We start from the raw sequence: 15,778 nt of genomic DNA on the forward strand, positions 1-15,778 counted from the left end.
GCAAAATCTCAATGTTCACTCGGGTTACAGTAAATGACTGCACCCTAGTTTTGTTCCTCATGGTCAAATTAGCCAGAAACCGTTGAGAAAAGTCATACCGCTCGTACTTCATCCTCATCCTATTGCCTGCTATTCCAGGATAACAAATCATATTTAAAAAATGTTTAGAACAATAACAATAACAAATGATCACATGACATGAACAACATTATTAATAATTGCATTACATTATCCCTTACTTATAATCTGCAATTATTAATAATGTTGTTCATGTCATTGATCATTTGTTATTGTTATTGTTCTAAAAAAAATATTAAATATGATATGTTATCCTGGAGTAGCAGGCCATAGGTTGAGTATGTAGTACGAGCGGCATGTCTTTTCTCAAGATGTGAATTGGAAGCACAAAACCCGTTGCCAAGGACGCGGTCATTATCTTTTCGCAGTGAATTAGAGGCACAAAACCAGTTGCCAAGGACAGCGGTCATTACCTTTTCGCAGCGGTCTGCTATCAGGAATTAATGTAGGGTAGAACGTTTGGATGGCCCATTCAATCAACGGTACTTTTTGGAACATTCTGAAGAGCCGTATAATAATAGAAAGTAACAATTCTAACAATGGTCTTTAACTACTTTTTTTAAATTACGAAGGCTGTCAGGTACGGTGATGATGGTGTTTTGTTTGAAGTTGCACTTTAAATCAGTCCTTTAAAATGTACTCCTGTTGCTTTTGTAGTGAAATGGATACTTACTGAAGGGACCAGGGAACAGTGCAGAAACAGGTCAAAAGAAATCCCATTCTCACAAGTACGGTTCCTGTCCAAAAGACAGCACTGCATTACAATTTAGGTAATTTACAATTTCTTGCTTAACCATTATAAAACATAAACAAACACACATACAGAAAATACTGAGCAGTTCCTTGCCAGGGGCTAGTAACATGATGACTTGCGAAATATTTAAGACGTTCCAATCAATGGTTCACATCCAAATATCCCAAAATAATCTCTTGTTTTGGCTTCACCGAAAAGCATGAATTAGCATATGTTCACAGAAATGTAAAGTTAAATTGATAAGATAATTAAATCAATGTTTAAGAATTACTTTAATGATTAATAAATTGTATCGACTCAGCTGTTAGGAATATAGTTTCAGTACAAGCTACTTTGAGCTCTAAGCACACTACCCAGCAAACAACAGTCGACAGCATTTAGATCTGAACATTTAGCACCCTATACTTACATTCTCTCTGTCTTGTTGAAATAAACAGAGAGGTTGGACAGCAGGTGAGTAGGAAAGTGAATAAATGGGATCTCCAGTGCACTCATATACACCTCATAACTCTAAAACCAAGTTATCAACCTTTGATCTGCCTCAAATAAACACAAGGCAAGGCACGTTTATATAGCACAATTCATACACCGTTGTAATTCAATGTGCTTCACATAAATACACAATGGCAATACAAAGTGCTTCACATAAATGAAAGCAAAAGGTCAGTACATGATCATAAAAACAGTAAATGATAGGAAATAAAAGCAAAAGAACATAAAGGCATAAAAACAGTAAAAGCTAGGCAATGAAAGCATAAAAAGAATAATACAAATCATAAGTCTACTACACTAAGCAAAAATGCTTTAATCTGTTCATAGCCAGTTAGCAAAAGGCGTCTGAAAAAAGTTTGGTCTTTAGTCTAGATTTAAGGATCAGGATTCAGAGACCATGGCCCGGTCGGTACGCAGACTGCAGCCACCAAACCACTCTTCTCGCTCTCCACGGCTCTCAGATGACTCGCCTGAGAAATGTGTGGCTGCAGTGGATCTCCGATACAAGATTCTTTGCAGGCCTCCAAGAAGTGAAGAAACATGACTGCTCTAACATGACTGCTCTTAAAATCAGGAGCAGTCAGGAGGGCTGTTCAGCTTGATATATCACATTCTTTCATGTCTGACTGAAAGAGAGACCTCATTAATGTTTTTCCTACCCCAAAAAATATTACACCTTTCCTTTCATTTTCTCCTTGTCATAAGGTATAAGTACTACTATAATGTTCTTATTTAAATCTCACATTTAGAAACTATTGCCAGATGACATCACACTTCACATCACCACTTCCACCCCTTATGACTCATGTAGCAAACATTCAACAGGTTACAGGTTTGCATGCCAATGGACTAGTAAATGATTGTAGACGATGGGTAAGTTTCTTTGTGTGAGGAAACAGTGGTGTAGTCCAGGGTATATGCAGGTATACGGAGTATACCCACTTATTTTTCAGTCAGCATTGCGTATACCCACTTCTCAAAACAGGGAGTTTATCCTCTGCTGTATGGGCTGCTTACATTTTTTTTTGCAAAATTAAGAGTTTACCCACTAATCCAGGGACCACTACACCACTGTGAGGAAATGTTTGGTTGCAGCAGGCATTGTCTTATTGTGTTATGTAGGGGTGAACCTGAGAAATGGATCATTAAAACCCAAAATCAACCTAAAACATAATGCTTACTTTAATGTTAAACGTCATTATCATCACATCCCATTTATAAACAAATAGTCTTCCGACAGATCAGTGACAAACTTCCTGTGTGTTGTGCTGTTTGTCCTTTCAGCACAAACAGCACAACAGCACATTCAGCCGTCAGCACAGGAGAGAAACTGTGATATTCACACCGAAGAAAAACACCTCAGGGAAGGTGACCATATTACAGAAAGTTATCCTGGGCAGGCAGGCACATTGTAAATAAATGTTGCTGTCGCCATAGAAGGATTAACAGACTCAAAATGGCTGAATGCTGAGAGGCAGACAGCCAGGTTGTACCCAACATGAATTGTTTTCACCACAATTATCCCAGGAAATGGGAATGGTACCAAACACACAACAAGTTCTGATTGAGAAGAAAGTTTAAAGATGGAGCTTGTTCTAATTGGTCATAGGACCAGCCAAACACAAGATTATGAGAGGAACGAAGTTCCTTTAAAAGAGAATTCTCAGTGATTCCTATTTTGAGATCATCCATGGACCATCTTCTATTGTGGCTTAATGACTGCAATAAACTTAAGATCTATACATTCAGCCTTTTGACTCGAATTTCTACTTGATTGTGGAATTGCAAGATAGTGGCTGGTTTTCGCCGTGACAGTATGACAGTATGACAGTATACACACACAAATTGTTTTCTACCAGGATATTGGGAGAGATTATTATCATCATCATAATCATAATAAGATAATCATACTGGGCAGCTTCATAAAGGGATGAACACAGAGTTTCTGGTGGAATTTCAAACATACAGATCAAACCCTCAAAGGAACAACTACAAATTATTCCACCCCTCGTTCAACTGCAACCTGATCTTGTGTGTTGCTGCCGGACATTATATACTGTGCTTACACCTGAGGTCAGAAAGCTACCTATGAAGATCATAGTACACATGGATCTGACAGAAAAGACTAACACATGTAGGAGAGGAAAACAATGGTGACGCCGCTGCAGCTGAAAATTTCAGTTTTCTTAAACACTACTTTTTTTATTTGAAGTAATGGACTCCGTGACCTAGCAGTCCTAACTGATTGTATGTTGTCTTTTGAGCACCTTATGTTATACCATGGCTGATGTTATGGTTTTCACCCATCATACACCTGCATATGGAGGTTCCCAAAGGTTGGAAATCAGCAGTTGATGGTGGTATCCAAACAATCTGCGGTTCCAGAACATTCTGCTAAAGTAGGTGTGCATGTCATGCAGGTCAAGTTTACATTCAATTTACTCTCATTTACTTTCAATTTCACATTGAACAAAGGCATTCACAAGAACACTGGAGCAATTTAACTCTTCCTGGTGCAATAAAGGGCAACAATAACACAGTGTTCTGGCGTCACGTTGCATTCTCCTCATGGGTTTTATGGGCAGCTTAACCTAGCGAAACCTGTTGTAATCAGCTTACTGTATAAGTGAAACACAAGTCAAAGCAAGACGACAAATAAGCTACCTAGTAGTCCGGCAGAGAGTGGTACCTGGGCGGATTTCAGAAACCTACATAACGCAGTAATATGCCTATGGACCAGGGGCGGCTCGTCCATGAGGGCGATTGGGGCGACCCCAAGGAAAAGAATGGTGACGCCGCTGCAGCTGAAAATTTCAGTTTTCTTTTTGTATTTAAAGTAATGGACTCAGTGACCTAGCAGTCCTAACTGAGTATATGTTGTCTTTTGAACACCTTATACCATAGCTGATGTTATAGGCCATCCTCAACAGTAAAACATGCGCAGTCTATAGACCACAACAGGTAAACACAACAACGTGACCCCCGACCGTCACCGCTGAAGTGTCCTCTTTTTCACCATCTCAAATCTGGTCACCCTAGTTATAGTATTCACCCATCATACACCTGCATATGGAGGTTCCCAAAGGTTGGAAATCAGCAATTGATGGTGGTATCCAAACAATCTGCGGTTCCAGAACATTCTGCTAAAGTAGGTGTGCAGGTCATGCAGGTCAAGTTTACTTTCGGTTCCCTAAGGAGCAGTCCTAACTGATTGTATGTTGTCTTTTGAGCACCTTATGTTATACCATGGCTGATGTTATGGTTTTCACCCATCATACACCTGCATATGGAGGTTCCCTAAGGTTGGAAATCAGCAGTTGATGGTGGTATCCAAACAATCTGCGGTTCCAGAACATTCTGCTAAAGTAGGTGTGCAGGTCACGCAGGTCAAATTTACTTTCAATTTACTCTCATTTACTTTCAATTTCACATTGAACAAAGGCACTCACAAGAACACTGGAGCAATTTAACTCTTCCTGGTGCAATAAAGGGCAACAATAAGACAGTGTGACATTCTCTCTCTCGCTCTCTCTCTCTTACAGGCTGTTACGCCCACATGGCTCAACGTGGAGATACCATAATGGGGAGACCACACAGAGTTAAGTTAAATATCAAAATATAGTTTATTTAAGTAACCAAATTAAATACTTACAGAAGTCAGTCAATGGGAGGCAAGCAAAAGTGAAGATCAATGTGCAGATCAGCATAGTGTTTGTGTAAAGGTAAAATGGATAGAAGGGGGGCTAAGGAAAAAGTACTGCAGCCAACCCCAGTAGCTGCAGGCCCTGAGCAAACCGAGAAGATCATAGATGATCTGAGAGCCAACTCACACCAGGAACTCTTTAAAATGTCCCCGCCAATCAGCTGCCATCTAGCCACATTGGCCAGACCAGACAGCTCCCCCTGTAGACTGGAGGGAGAGGGACAGCCCAAAGTGTTATTAACCAGGGTTTGAGTGAGGCAGACCCAGCACGGCCAAGCTGGGCGTGACACAGGCACACACACATACCCACATACATGCACTTAAGAAATACACATCCCCTCATTTCTTGTGTTTGCTTCCATTCCCATTCATTCTTTATCTGATGCCAAATTACATTTAAAACCCTGTCACATCCCACAATGATGGTGCTTATCCTTATAGTTCCTTATCGCAGGGACTGCGATATAACAATACGGGACTTGACCTAGTGTCATGGCAGACCATGCACGATACTAAGGTAACAAAACGGTTTACAGTTCCCCTAAGATTATTTCACGGCAATTTTGTTTTGCAGATGCGCCTGCTCCAACAGCAATAAATGAAATTGCGGTGCTTAAAATAAAGATGGAGGCTGAAATGGAGAGGAAGGAGATGTTTGAACTTCTCAAAAAAAGACAAGGTCTACCTCCAGGCAGGGGCGGACTGGCCATTGGGAATACTGGGGAAATCCCCGGTGGGCCGATGGCCCAAAACACCGACCCATCACCATAACTAACCGGCCCACTCCCTGCGTCCATCTGTACTATAGAATTTATGCTGTATATAACAGCCCAAGCCTAGTTTTCTCTAAGGTCTTCAGAAGGCACTGACTCATTTTATACTCCTAGTCGCGATCTGTCTTCACACCTATTTTTCGAATTTCTTTTTAAGTGTCTTCTTAAATGTGTTTTATGGACTTCGGAAGTTCAAGGTAAGAAAAGATCTCCACCTTATTAATGAACACCTGAAAATTGGTTCTTACACAGCCGAAGTGTTCTCAGCTGTGCGGATTGAGGTAGAGGATTCTTAAATTTGGATTTGCATACATACACGCAACACGCCCAGCCTGGGCACGTAACCGTAGTGACGTGTGCAGTCAGCCCTAGCAATAACACGGAGCGGCCCCCAGACCACGGCACGGACCCGGGCCACATCTGGGCCACATCCGGGCCAAAGGCAGCCACCTGCGGGGGGGGAACCGTCCTGAAGAACCACTGAAAGACTGACAGAGAGAGAGAGAGAGCGAGACAGAGAAAGAGAAAAAGAGATATTTACAATTACATGTGAAATGAGAGGGGGCCAGTTATGTAGGACATGTTAATTAATAGTGAGTAATGGACCTCTGTACAGCAGTAGCAGCACACAATTATGTTGTGCGTACACAGTGCATGAAATAATTCTGTGTAACACGATATGACTAAACACAGATCAGAGTTTTAGCCATCACCTGTTTGGCCCCATGTATATCTAGAGATAAAAGTGCTTTTCCACCGTCCTTCTGAGAGCATCTCACACTGTTCACCTTGTCGAAGGTCGCAAGGCAGACGGGCTGAAAACATGATCCGATGCCAATATTTGCAATGTTGTCCGGAGTTTAACAACTGATGGAATGGAATGTGATCCCCGGTTGGAGGGTTCGATGTCGTCTCTGATCTGGTTCAGTAATTGAAGTATTGCGTGGCTGGTTAACCTGTACCGTCTAATGATTTGTGGATCGCTTAACTGAAAAAGTGTTATACGAGTTGAAAAAAATATTTCTGTGCGCTGTCTGTCTATATCTTCGCCTTGCTCTTATAACTGCTGCCATATAAACGTTTTCAGACTCAATGGAAATACGCTTCCTGGTTAAGACGTGCTTTTATGAGCCGGAGAATTATCCCGCAAATTAGAGACGTGCGCTCGTCAGGCAGTTTTAGTAAATACCACGCAATACATCATTAGGCACACTTATCTTCTCTCCTCCCATATTTGCGCTAGACGCCCATGTTTCCACCCAAGTTTCAGTGCCCTCCCCGTCCACACCCACAAAGAGTTAATATGCGCCTCTACTCAAATGCGCCCCCTTAATAAATACCGTTTTATGTTTACGACCGCTATTTTACGGCTGATATGGGCGCAATCCTATTAGTAAATGAGGCCCAAAGTCTCTTATAACTCTTGCGTACATTGTTTGATCCAGATAAAATGTTTTGGGTGGACGCTGGATCCAGCCCAAACGCGTACATATGCCGGACTGATATCACCTATAGCGCCACCTGTTGGTGGTTGGAAATTTCACTTTGTTTCCACACCTCTTTATTTGACCTGTTTTAACAAACTACATTGCAAAAGAAAAATATACCAAAACAATCCACAAAAAAGTAGTACAGAAAACATTACATAACCAAATCATCAAAATCTATCACAAATAATTCCTTTAATACATCAAAATGAAACACAAACCAATTTACACACACAAAACACATAAAAACACACAAACACACCGACAACCATGACTCATTCTGTGCCAAAACCTACTGAACAGTTCGGCGGTCATATTTTGTAACGCTTTGCGTTACGTCTAGTTATTAAACATTTAAATACTCCAGGCAGATATGTCAAAAGGCCCTTTGGTAATAAGTCTACTTTACACAGACCCCATCCATTTAACGTTTAATTCCACTTTTTACTGTAATCAAACTTCAAGACATGTATAACTCACAGAGGATTTTCTTTTGCGTTGGTTGAATCTCCGATGCGAATGTGGACACCATTCAGGCCTTTAGGTGAGCCGGTCATTGGGTTAGACTAGACTGCGTCGCTCTTCCTCTTGGGGCAACATTATTACCTGCAGATGACATCACACCGGCCCTTTAATCTTTCACACATGCTCCCACAGCAGAAAAGCCAATGAACACACACATAAATAACATCATGAATGGAACATGGGGTCAGTGACACTATCAAAGGAAATAGTAAATGTCTCTTACCCAGTATGGCATACACCTCCACTTCACAGAGCATGAGATACGTGTCTTTCCGAGGCAAGAACACAAATGACTCGCACTTCCTTTAGCATATGGACATACACACAGACTTGCACTTCCTTTAGCATATGGACATACACACAGACTTGCACTTCCTTTAGCCAAATTCTCATGAAGGCGCTTAAAATATGCAAAGTTTTATGGAAGCACAGCAAATGGTACTCAATCCCCCTCTCACTGTGTTTAAAAGTCCTTCTCTGGACGTGTCCACAGCTAGTGAAGCTCTGCCCAAGTGGATTAACAAGATGAAGACAATAATAGGTGATACCTTCACATGGATATACCTGAAGTCTGCTCATGTGAGGTCAGTTACGTAATGTGTGCCTCAGGGTTTGTGTTAAACAGTGAAAGTGACCACAGTATTGTCTCTTGAAAGTGACCATCGTATTTTATCAGCAGTGATGCATGCACACACACACACACACGCACACACACTCGCAATAACAACACAGCATTTCAGAATTAGGACAAAATTAGGCTGTGTGACTGTACCCAGCCTCCTGTGACTGTACCCAGCCTCCTGTGAATGCACCCAGCCTCCTGTGACTCCACACAGCACAATGGAAATGAAGTAAACACATAAAAGGCTAGTATGGGTGCAGAGGGCTGTTGTGACAACAAATCAACATCACAACCAATGCTCTCCTCTGGAACGGGTTCATGTTTCTTCCATTTTGAAGGGCAGTGCCAATGTCTGATTGTTGAGTGTCATGCTTTGCAAAAAGTGTTTCATGAAGATGAAGGTTGAGATTAATTAGCTGATAGTTTTGTAGATTTGGTGTGGGGTTTTTCACTTTGAGTGACAACTTTCAGAAAATGTCTGATGTGTACACATTTTGTGTGTAAGCAGTTTAAAAAAAACTAAACTAGAAGAGACCGATCAACGCACAGTTTTTTCCAACCATTTTCACACTTGTTTCAATACCATGTTCACTTTTTCAAAGCACAAAACATTCACCATATCAGTAGACTATGTGAAATAAACTGTGGATACTTTAGGAAAAATATGCAGTTGTCGCTGAAGACATTTTTCCCTCCATAACTGCTGTTTATGTAAGTCATGGGCTATCAATGAGATCAAAAATGCAACTACAGCAAAACACTTTTATCCCAAGTGACTTACAATAGCATCTTCTATTGCCCATGATTTTTAACCCAGGTCAGCTACTTAGCCAACAACACTAACTACTGTACCACCGATCACACATGGTGAATTTGACACACTCAAAAGTGGTTTCTACAGTATTGTGACAGGCAAACCAACAACAGATCAAAAAAGGTTGTTCTTGGTGGCATGACAACAGCTTGCCTTGAAATAGTTGTGTAATATATAGGGAATTTTAAGGCCGGATCAGATGTTTTAAAGATTTAAGATTCAAGGTGAGGCAGAATGTTGCTGTACTGTAAATGTGAAGTTCATAAAAATGTGTCACTATGGATCAACAGTAGGACTGCCGCAGGACACATCTAGTGGTATTCTTATGTGTTGCTGGTTCACTTACTCTACCGGGAAAGAAAAGTGTCTTTTTTTTGTACTATAGTATACCACAGAAAATGTAGAGCTGTCTTGAGGCATATAGCAGAATTGATTATTTAGTGTATTTTCTTGTACAACATGTACGAGGTGTCATACGTTTTTTTTTTTCCTTTTGCAATGCAAAACTAAACTGTGCAAAAATAGAGGATACAGCAACACATAGTGCTAAGGTGTGTGTCTGTAAAGGCCATTGCGTGAAGACTTTTGAAAAAGTGGACATGGTATTGAGACAAGTGTGAAAATGACTGGTAAAAAAAAGTATTACTGATTTCGTACTGAACGGCAGGCGTTAGCGTGTCGATCAAATGTATACCAGCAGAGGGCGCTCCGACATGAGTTTCCGACATGTGCTCCACTCGGACAGCACTGGGATCCTGAGGGAACTGAAAACCATCTCTGGTTCTGTTGATCTGTTTGGCTGTAAATTATTAATTGCGAGGCTTAGCTAGAAACAAATGGCTGCCCATCCCTTATTAAAACCATAGAAACTGTGTGACCACAAAAGCCTTCATTAATCCAGAGTCTCGATGTCCTCCTGCCAGGTTACATGGTGGGCCAAACAATAGACGTGATAAATAATGAATAATTTCCCTGTAAGGACCTGTTAACATGTTAATCAGCTATCTGCATTTGTTTATCCGTGTGTTACCACGGTAAACTTTCAGGCTGTAGACCGACCCGTGCTTTATAGGCCTTCTGCCTCTGTAATAAACCACTGCACACTTTTATTGGGGATGATACAAATTGGGAAGGAATTGCCGGGACTCTCTGGCAGTATCCGGACATATCGCTGCTGTGTAAACGATGTAAAACCGTCAAATAATAAATCACTTTCTACTGTAATTTAAATATGAGTATTGCACTGTAGTAGCCTAACAGTCCATTCATCATAAATATGCATGCAATATTTTGGAGAAGTGAACTATTCCTGATTCTAGTAGTTTTTAGTCAGTGTTGACCTCCCATGAAGGACATTTTCACGTGAGTGTCACCTATGTTAACAGCTATGTTTCCAAGAAACCCACAAACTGATACAAACGTTATATATGCACAGTATGTTCTGGTATACTGTAAAATATATGTTAAATGTATAAAGGTATAATGCACCATGTTTTTACTTGTTCCCAACTGGAAAATATTTTTTCATATTATTATTTTTTAAGCTCATCTTGCTTATTATGAAATCTTTATTTACTGTTTTTCACAACCGCCAAGACACAATTCTTGGAACCTTCCGCCCCTTTTCTCAAAACTAAAAAAACAAAACACAATGTCCAAACTACATTCCCAAAACCCTCTGACCTCTTGTTGGGAAATCAGGCCATTGCCCTTTTATCTGAGCTCAAAATAAAACAGTGTTTTCAGATCAAACACAAAACCAGTCATAATAAAAAACACTTCTGAGATTTCATAACACCGTTGTCAGGGCACGTGGTTGTTTATAGTACAGTGAATGCATTTTGTGTTTTCCAAAAACAATATTCACAATTGTGGTACACAGTTCAGGTATTGCATACTGCAGATACTGCAGGCAATACAGTATTGAATGTCTGTGAATTCAGCACTTAAATACAGTCAAAATAAAGAGCTGCAAAAGGACTAAGACAAAATGTCAATGAAAAGCCCATTCCAGTACACTGTAAATGAAAAGCACATTGCAGTACACTGTAAATTTTACTGCAAATTCTGTCAACAAGTGATTCATTCAGCCTCGGCATCACATGCTGGGTCAGGTCAGAGAACTTCATCCCGATCACAGGCAAAGTTACTCCCTAGTCAGGTAACGGGGAGAGCCACTCTGGTGTGCCGGTGTAGCCTTGGCAAGACTCCACCCCTATGTCACCCCAGGGCAATTCCATGGCCTGCACGAGTTTTTCCCTGGTGTAGGGTTGGCGGTCATATATCTTCCACAGGCATGCGGTGGAAAAAAAATCGGCTACTGGGTTTAAGGGGAGTATGGTGGAAGGTTGATGTTGAGCCACTCCCCTATCAGGTCACCATGGTGCAAACCGACCTTGTTTCCAAACTAGACGTAGACAGGATGCTTTGCCTGCTCACGCCCAAATAAGGCATCCCAAAGATAACCCAGATACGTAAGAGGCTGGTGGGTGTCACATGGCCCTGTGGTGGCATGACGTGCAGAACTCAACTGTTAGTTATGGCTGCACAGAGTGTCATGGTGGCACCCTGCTGGCCAGGGTCACCGGAAATGGCACCCGATGGCCAAATATGTTCCGGTCTCTCCCTCCTCTCGTCTTCGTCAGATTGAACCCAGCTTCATCCACAAAAATGTATTTCATAAGGTCTTCCCTTGGAATCCAGGTCAACCACTCTCTTTACTTAGACATCGATATGGTTTTGTAAGTGCTACAGAATACAGACCTATGCTGCAGAGTGTATACACTCCTGATTTGCATACAGCACCAGTCAAAAGTTTGGACACACCTTTCATTTTTTTTTGTGTTTTCTTTACTTTCATTATTTTCTACATTGTAGATTAATACTGAAGACATTACAACTACAAAAGTGTTATCTACCATGTAGAAAATGTACTTAGACATGGATATGGTTTTGTAAGTGCTACAGAATACAGACCTATGCTGCAGAGTGTATACACTCCTGATTATCAGACATTACAATGTATTGCAGCTTGAGAGTAGTATGTAGCCAGAACTGAATGTACAGTACCAGCCAAAAGTTTGGACACATTTCATTTTTTTGAGAAGTGTTTTCCTTACTTTTATTATTTTCTACATTGTAGATTAATACTGAAGACATTTAAACTACGAAGGAACACATATAGAATGATGTTCTAAACAAAAAAAGTGTTATCTACCATGCAGAAAATAATAAAAGTAGAGAAAAAACAGCTTGAGAGTAGTATGTAGTATAGTATATACTGGGCCCTCAACTCAGTCATCATCCCCTTGACGACTTCTCCCGCTGGATGTGACGACCCCCACCCTGGTCATCGGCAGCTCCATGGTCCGAGATGTCCACACCCCCCCCTTCAACAAGCGGCCCCTGCAAGGTCCACTGCCTCCCCGGAGCCTGGCGTGTTCCAATCGCTGATGGATGTGGAACTTTCCCTCCCCACCCCCACCACTCTGCACGTAGTCTCTCTACCTGGTCTACCTAGAGAAACCCTCGGCCAACCGCACCCACTGCCACTGCATTGCCGTACACCTACTCTACCCAATACCCTATGCTAGCATTTATGTACAATATACATTATTGCCTCCACCGAAATGTTTCTCTGTCCCTACATCCCCTACCCCTGTAACAGTAACCCTATTGCCACAGTAATCTGGTCTTGTCTGTATCATGTATTTACCACCAGATGTATGTACACATATGTCCAGTGACCAAATGCTGGCTGTGTATTGCCCCTGTTGCTTCCTTTCCCCTTCTGCCACACTACCCTTCCCCTTCCCCCCTTCCCCCCGTCCCACCTTCCTGTCTCCACCCGGCCGACCTCAAGCAGATGGGTCCCCCCTTATGTGCCGTGGTTCTGCTCAAGGTTTCTTCCTGCCTAACAGGGAGTTTTTTCTTGCCCCTGTTGCCGTTGTGCATGCACTAAGGGGGTTCAGGCTCTGGGCTCTGTTAAGCGCCGAGAGGCAATTGTATTGTTATGGCGCTATACAAATAAAATTGAATTGAATTGAATTGAAGTATAGAACTGAATGTAGTATGTAGTATAGTAGTATAGTGTAGTAGTAGTATGTAGCCAAGTATAGAACTGAATGTATCTGAAATGATTGACCTTTGACCCTGTCTGGGTTGTAAACACTTGTTTACTACAATGTCGCTTTCAATGACACGGTCAATGGTGGAAAGACTGACGCTGTTGATTTCCTTCCAAGTTCGCATTGCCTTCAACAACTGAATTCCACGCAGTGTAATGGTATTGTTTTGAGGGACCATGCCGGCAATAAGAGCCTCTTGCTGTAGGGAGAACCTTGGAGTCTTGCATTGCCGTCTCTCAATTCCACAAAATAGGAACGTGCACTTACAAAACTATGCATGCAGTAAAACAGTGATGGACTTTTCCCCCTAATCTCCTTTATATTGTATAAAATGATATATATATTATATTGTATAAGTGATGTCCTGAAACATCTCTATACAGTAAAGTTTCGGTGACCAAAAAGGAAAAGTTTCAGTGACCAAAAAGGAACAGAAAACAACCTGTTCTGTTCCCTGAGTCTCCTGATTATAGTCACCACAGCAGGCTACAATGCGCTGAGACTTGGCTGCACACTTTGTTCTGCTTACGTCATTGTCGTTCCATTCCGTGAACAAGAACGTGTTCTATCACATTTGGTTCAGAGGATCGGGGAATAGTGTTTTAGCAACCATGTAACAGTGCTATGCAACAAACTAAAGTAGTGGTATGTATGAAAGAACGTGTTCTATCACATTTGGTTCGGAGGATGGCCAAAGTGTTTAATCAATGCTGAAACAGTGGAATGCAACAAACTATAATTGTGGTATGCAATCTGTTTAACTGTGTTCAGACATAGAGAGGTCTAATTACTCAGAGAATTAATTTCATCTGGCTCTGAAGGCTCCCCACCTATAATACCTCTATCCATACAAAATAAAGATGTATTGACACTACAGTATATAACGGATCACAGTGCTATACAATACACTGGAAAGAACTACACACATTATAACTTATATTATATTATTATATTATATATCTATGCATGCTGTTCAAATACAGGACAGTGTGCAGTTGTCGCCTTTTTCTATTTTACTCCCCTGCCCATAGGCTGTGATTCTGCTGACGTCGTTACCAATACTTTGGTTCTATATAACAAATCAGCCCATACTAAGAACACACACACACGCACACAGACACGCAGACACACACACAAACATACAAGCACATACTTAATCTCGGCGCCTGCTGTTACTGATGTTTCTTAAGCATGTCAAATCTGACTCCTTGTTCACAGTAACCTTTCATGACTTCGTCATCAATCAATCAGCCGCTGTCATGGGCACGTGAATCCCACTGTGGCATGAACAGGTGTGTTGGCTGAGCAGTTCACTGCATCAGCCCCTGTGCTCTTTCCCCCCCCCCAGCGGAGGGAGTCTGCGAGAGGAAAATCGGTCACTGACGTTCTTTTATTAGGTCCTCTTTGCACCCAGAACGCGTACAGTGTTGGGGGAAGGTGGGCGGGTATATACGCAATGCATCTTGAAATGAGGACACTTCATCAATCACACGAGCAAACCCCGCAACCCCTTATCTCCGCCACTGCTATGTCCCCATACGTTTTCTCACGGATGCGTGTGCGATACGCTGCTGTTGCTAGGCTACAGGTCTTCTCCAGAGGCATTGCTTCTTCTCGCTCGGCACACTGCGGATGCTGCTGCGGGCGACAGCGGTAGACAAAGAATCGAGAGAGAAACAGGAACGTGATGTATATTTTCATTTAATATAATTTCTACGGAAGAAGAGTAACAGAACACATTTACAAAATATACAATGGGTGGTGGGGGGGGGGTTGGTTTTTGGGAACGTGCTAGGCCATCATTGATCGAATAACAGTCTCCAAAACACTGAGAAATAAAAAAAAAACCTACAAACCGAAGCCTTGTTTAGACTCAAGTTGCAGATCAGCTGGCCCCCAGTGACACAGACCAGGGTGCTGGGGTGAAAGTTCAGAGGTCGAATTTGGTTCTGACTGTTTTTAGAACCATGGGTATTTCTCTGCATAAGGGATGACCAACCCCAAATAACCCCTCCTTCTCTCAGGCAAAACCCCCCTCTTTCCTTCCATATAAGAAGCCCTTTATAATCTAGCACTGCTATTTAGAGCAGGGCTATTCAACTCTTTTCTCTACAGGAGTGGTATTTAGTTCCACATATATACAATATATACAACAACAATAAACCCCTGAAAATGTGAAATACATCCTCTATGGTAGAGACAAAATTGATCATAGCTCCCAGATTACACAAAAGAACACTGACGTTTTCTCATATAAAGCATTTACTCATATATAATTTATATCTTTGAAATGTGATATTTCATGTATGCCCAAATATAAAACAGATGGATTTTTTTCTCTCCATTTTTTCATACACAGAGTTACAAACACAGGTATGCAAAAGAGCCTCTCCGGCTGGAGAC

At 41.6% G+C, this 15,778-nt stretch overlaps 1 protein-coding gene across 1 annotated transcript in view; it reads right to left on the reverse strand.

The window, feature by feature from the left end:
- LOC308371742 (stimulated by retinoic acid gene 6 protein-like) overlaps positions 1–838 on the reverse strand; it is a gene marked incomplete at both ends in the record, with an annotated part of 17,356 nt that extends 16,518 nt beyond the window's left edge. Inside the window, one exon of the mRNA XM_080846729.1 lies at positions 752–838. Within this exon, the coding sequence (XP_080702855.1) occupies positions 752–838 (87 nt within the window). The remainder of the gene's footprint in view (positions 1–751) is intronic.
- Between the last annotated feature and the right edge of the window lie 14,940 nt (positions 839–15,778).

This window comes from Sprattus sprattus (genome assembly GCF_963457725.1).
Source record: "Sprattus sprattus genome assembly, chromosome: 10".
Lineage (NCBI taxonomy): Eukaryota > Metazoa > Chordata > Actinopteri > Clupeiformes > Clupeidae > Sprattus > Sprattus sprattus.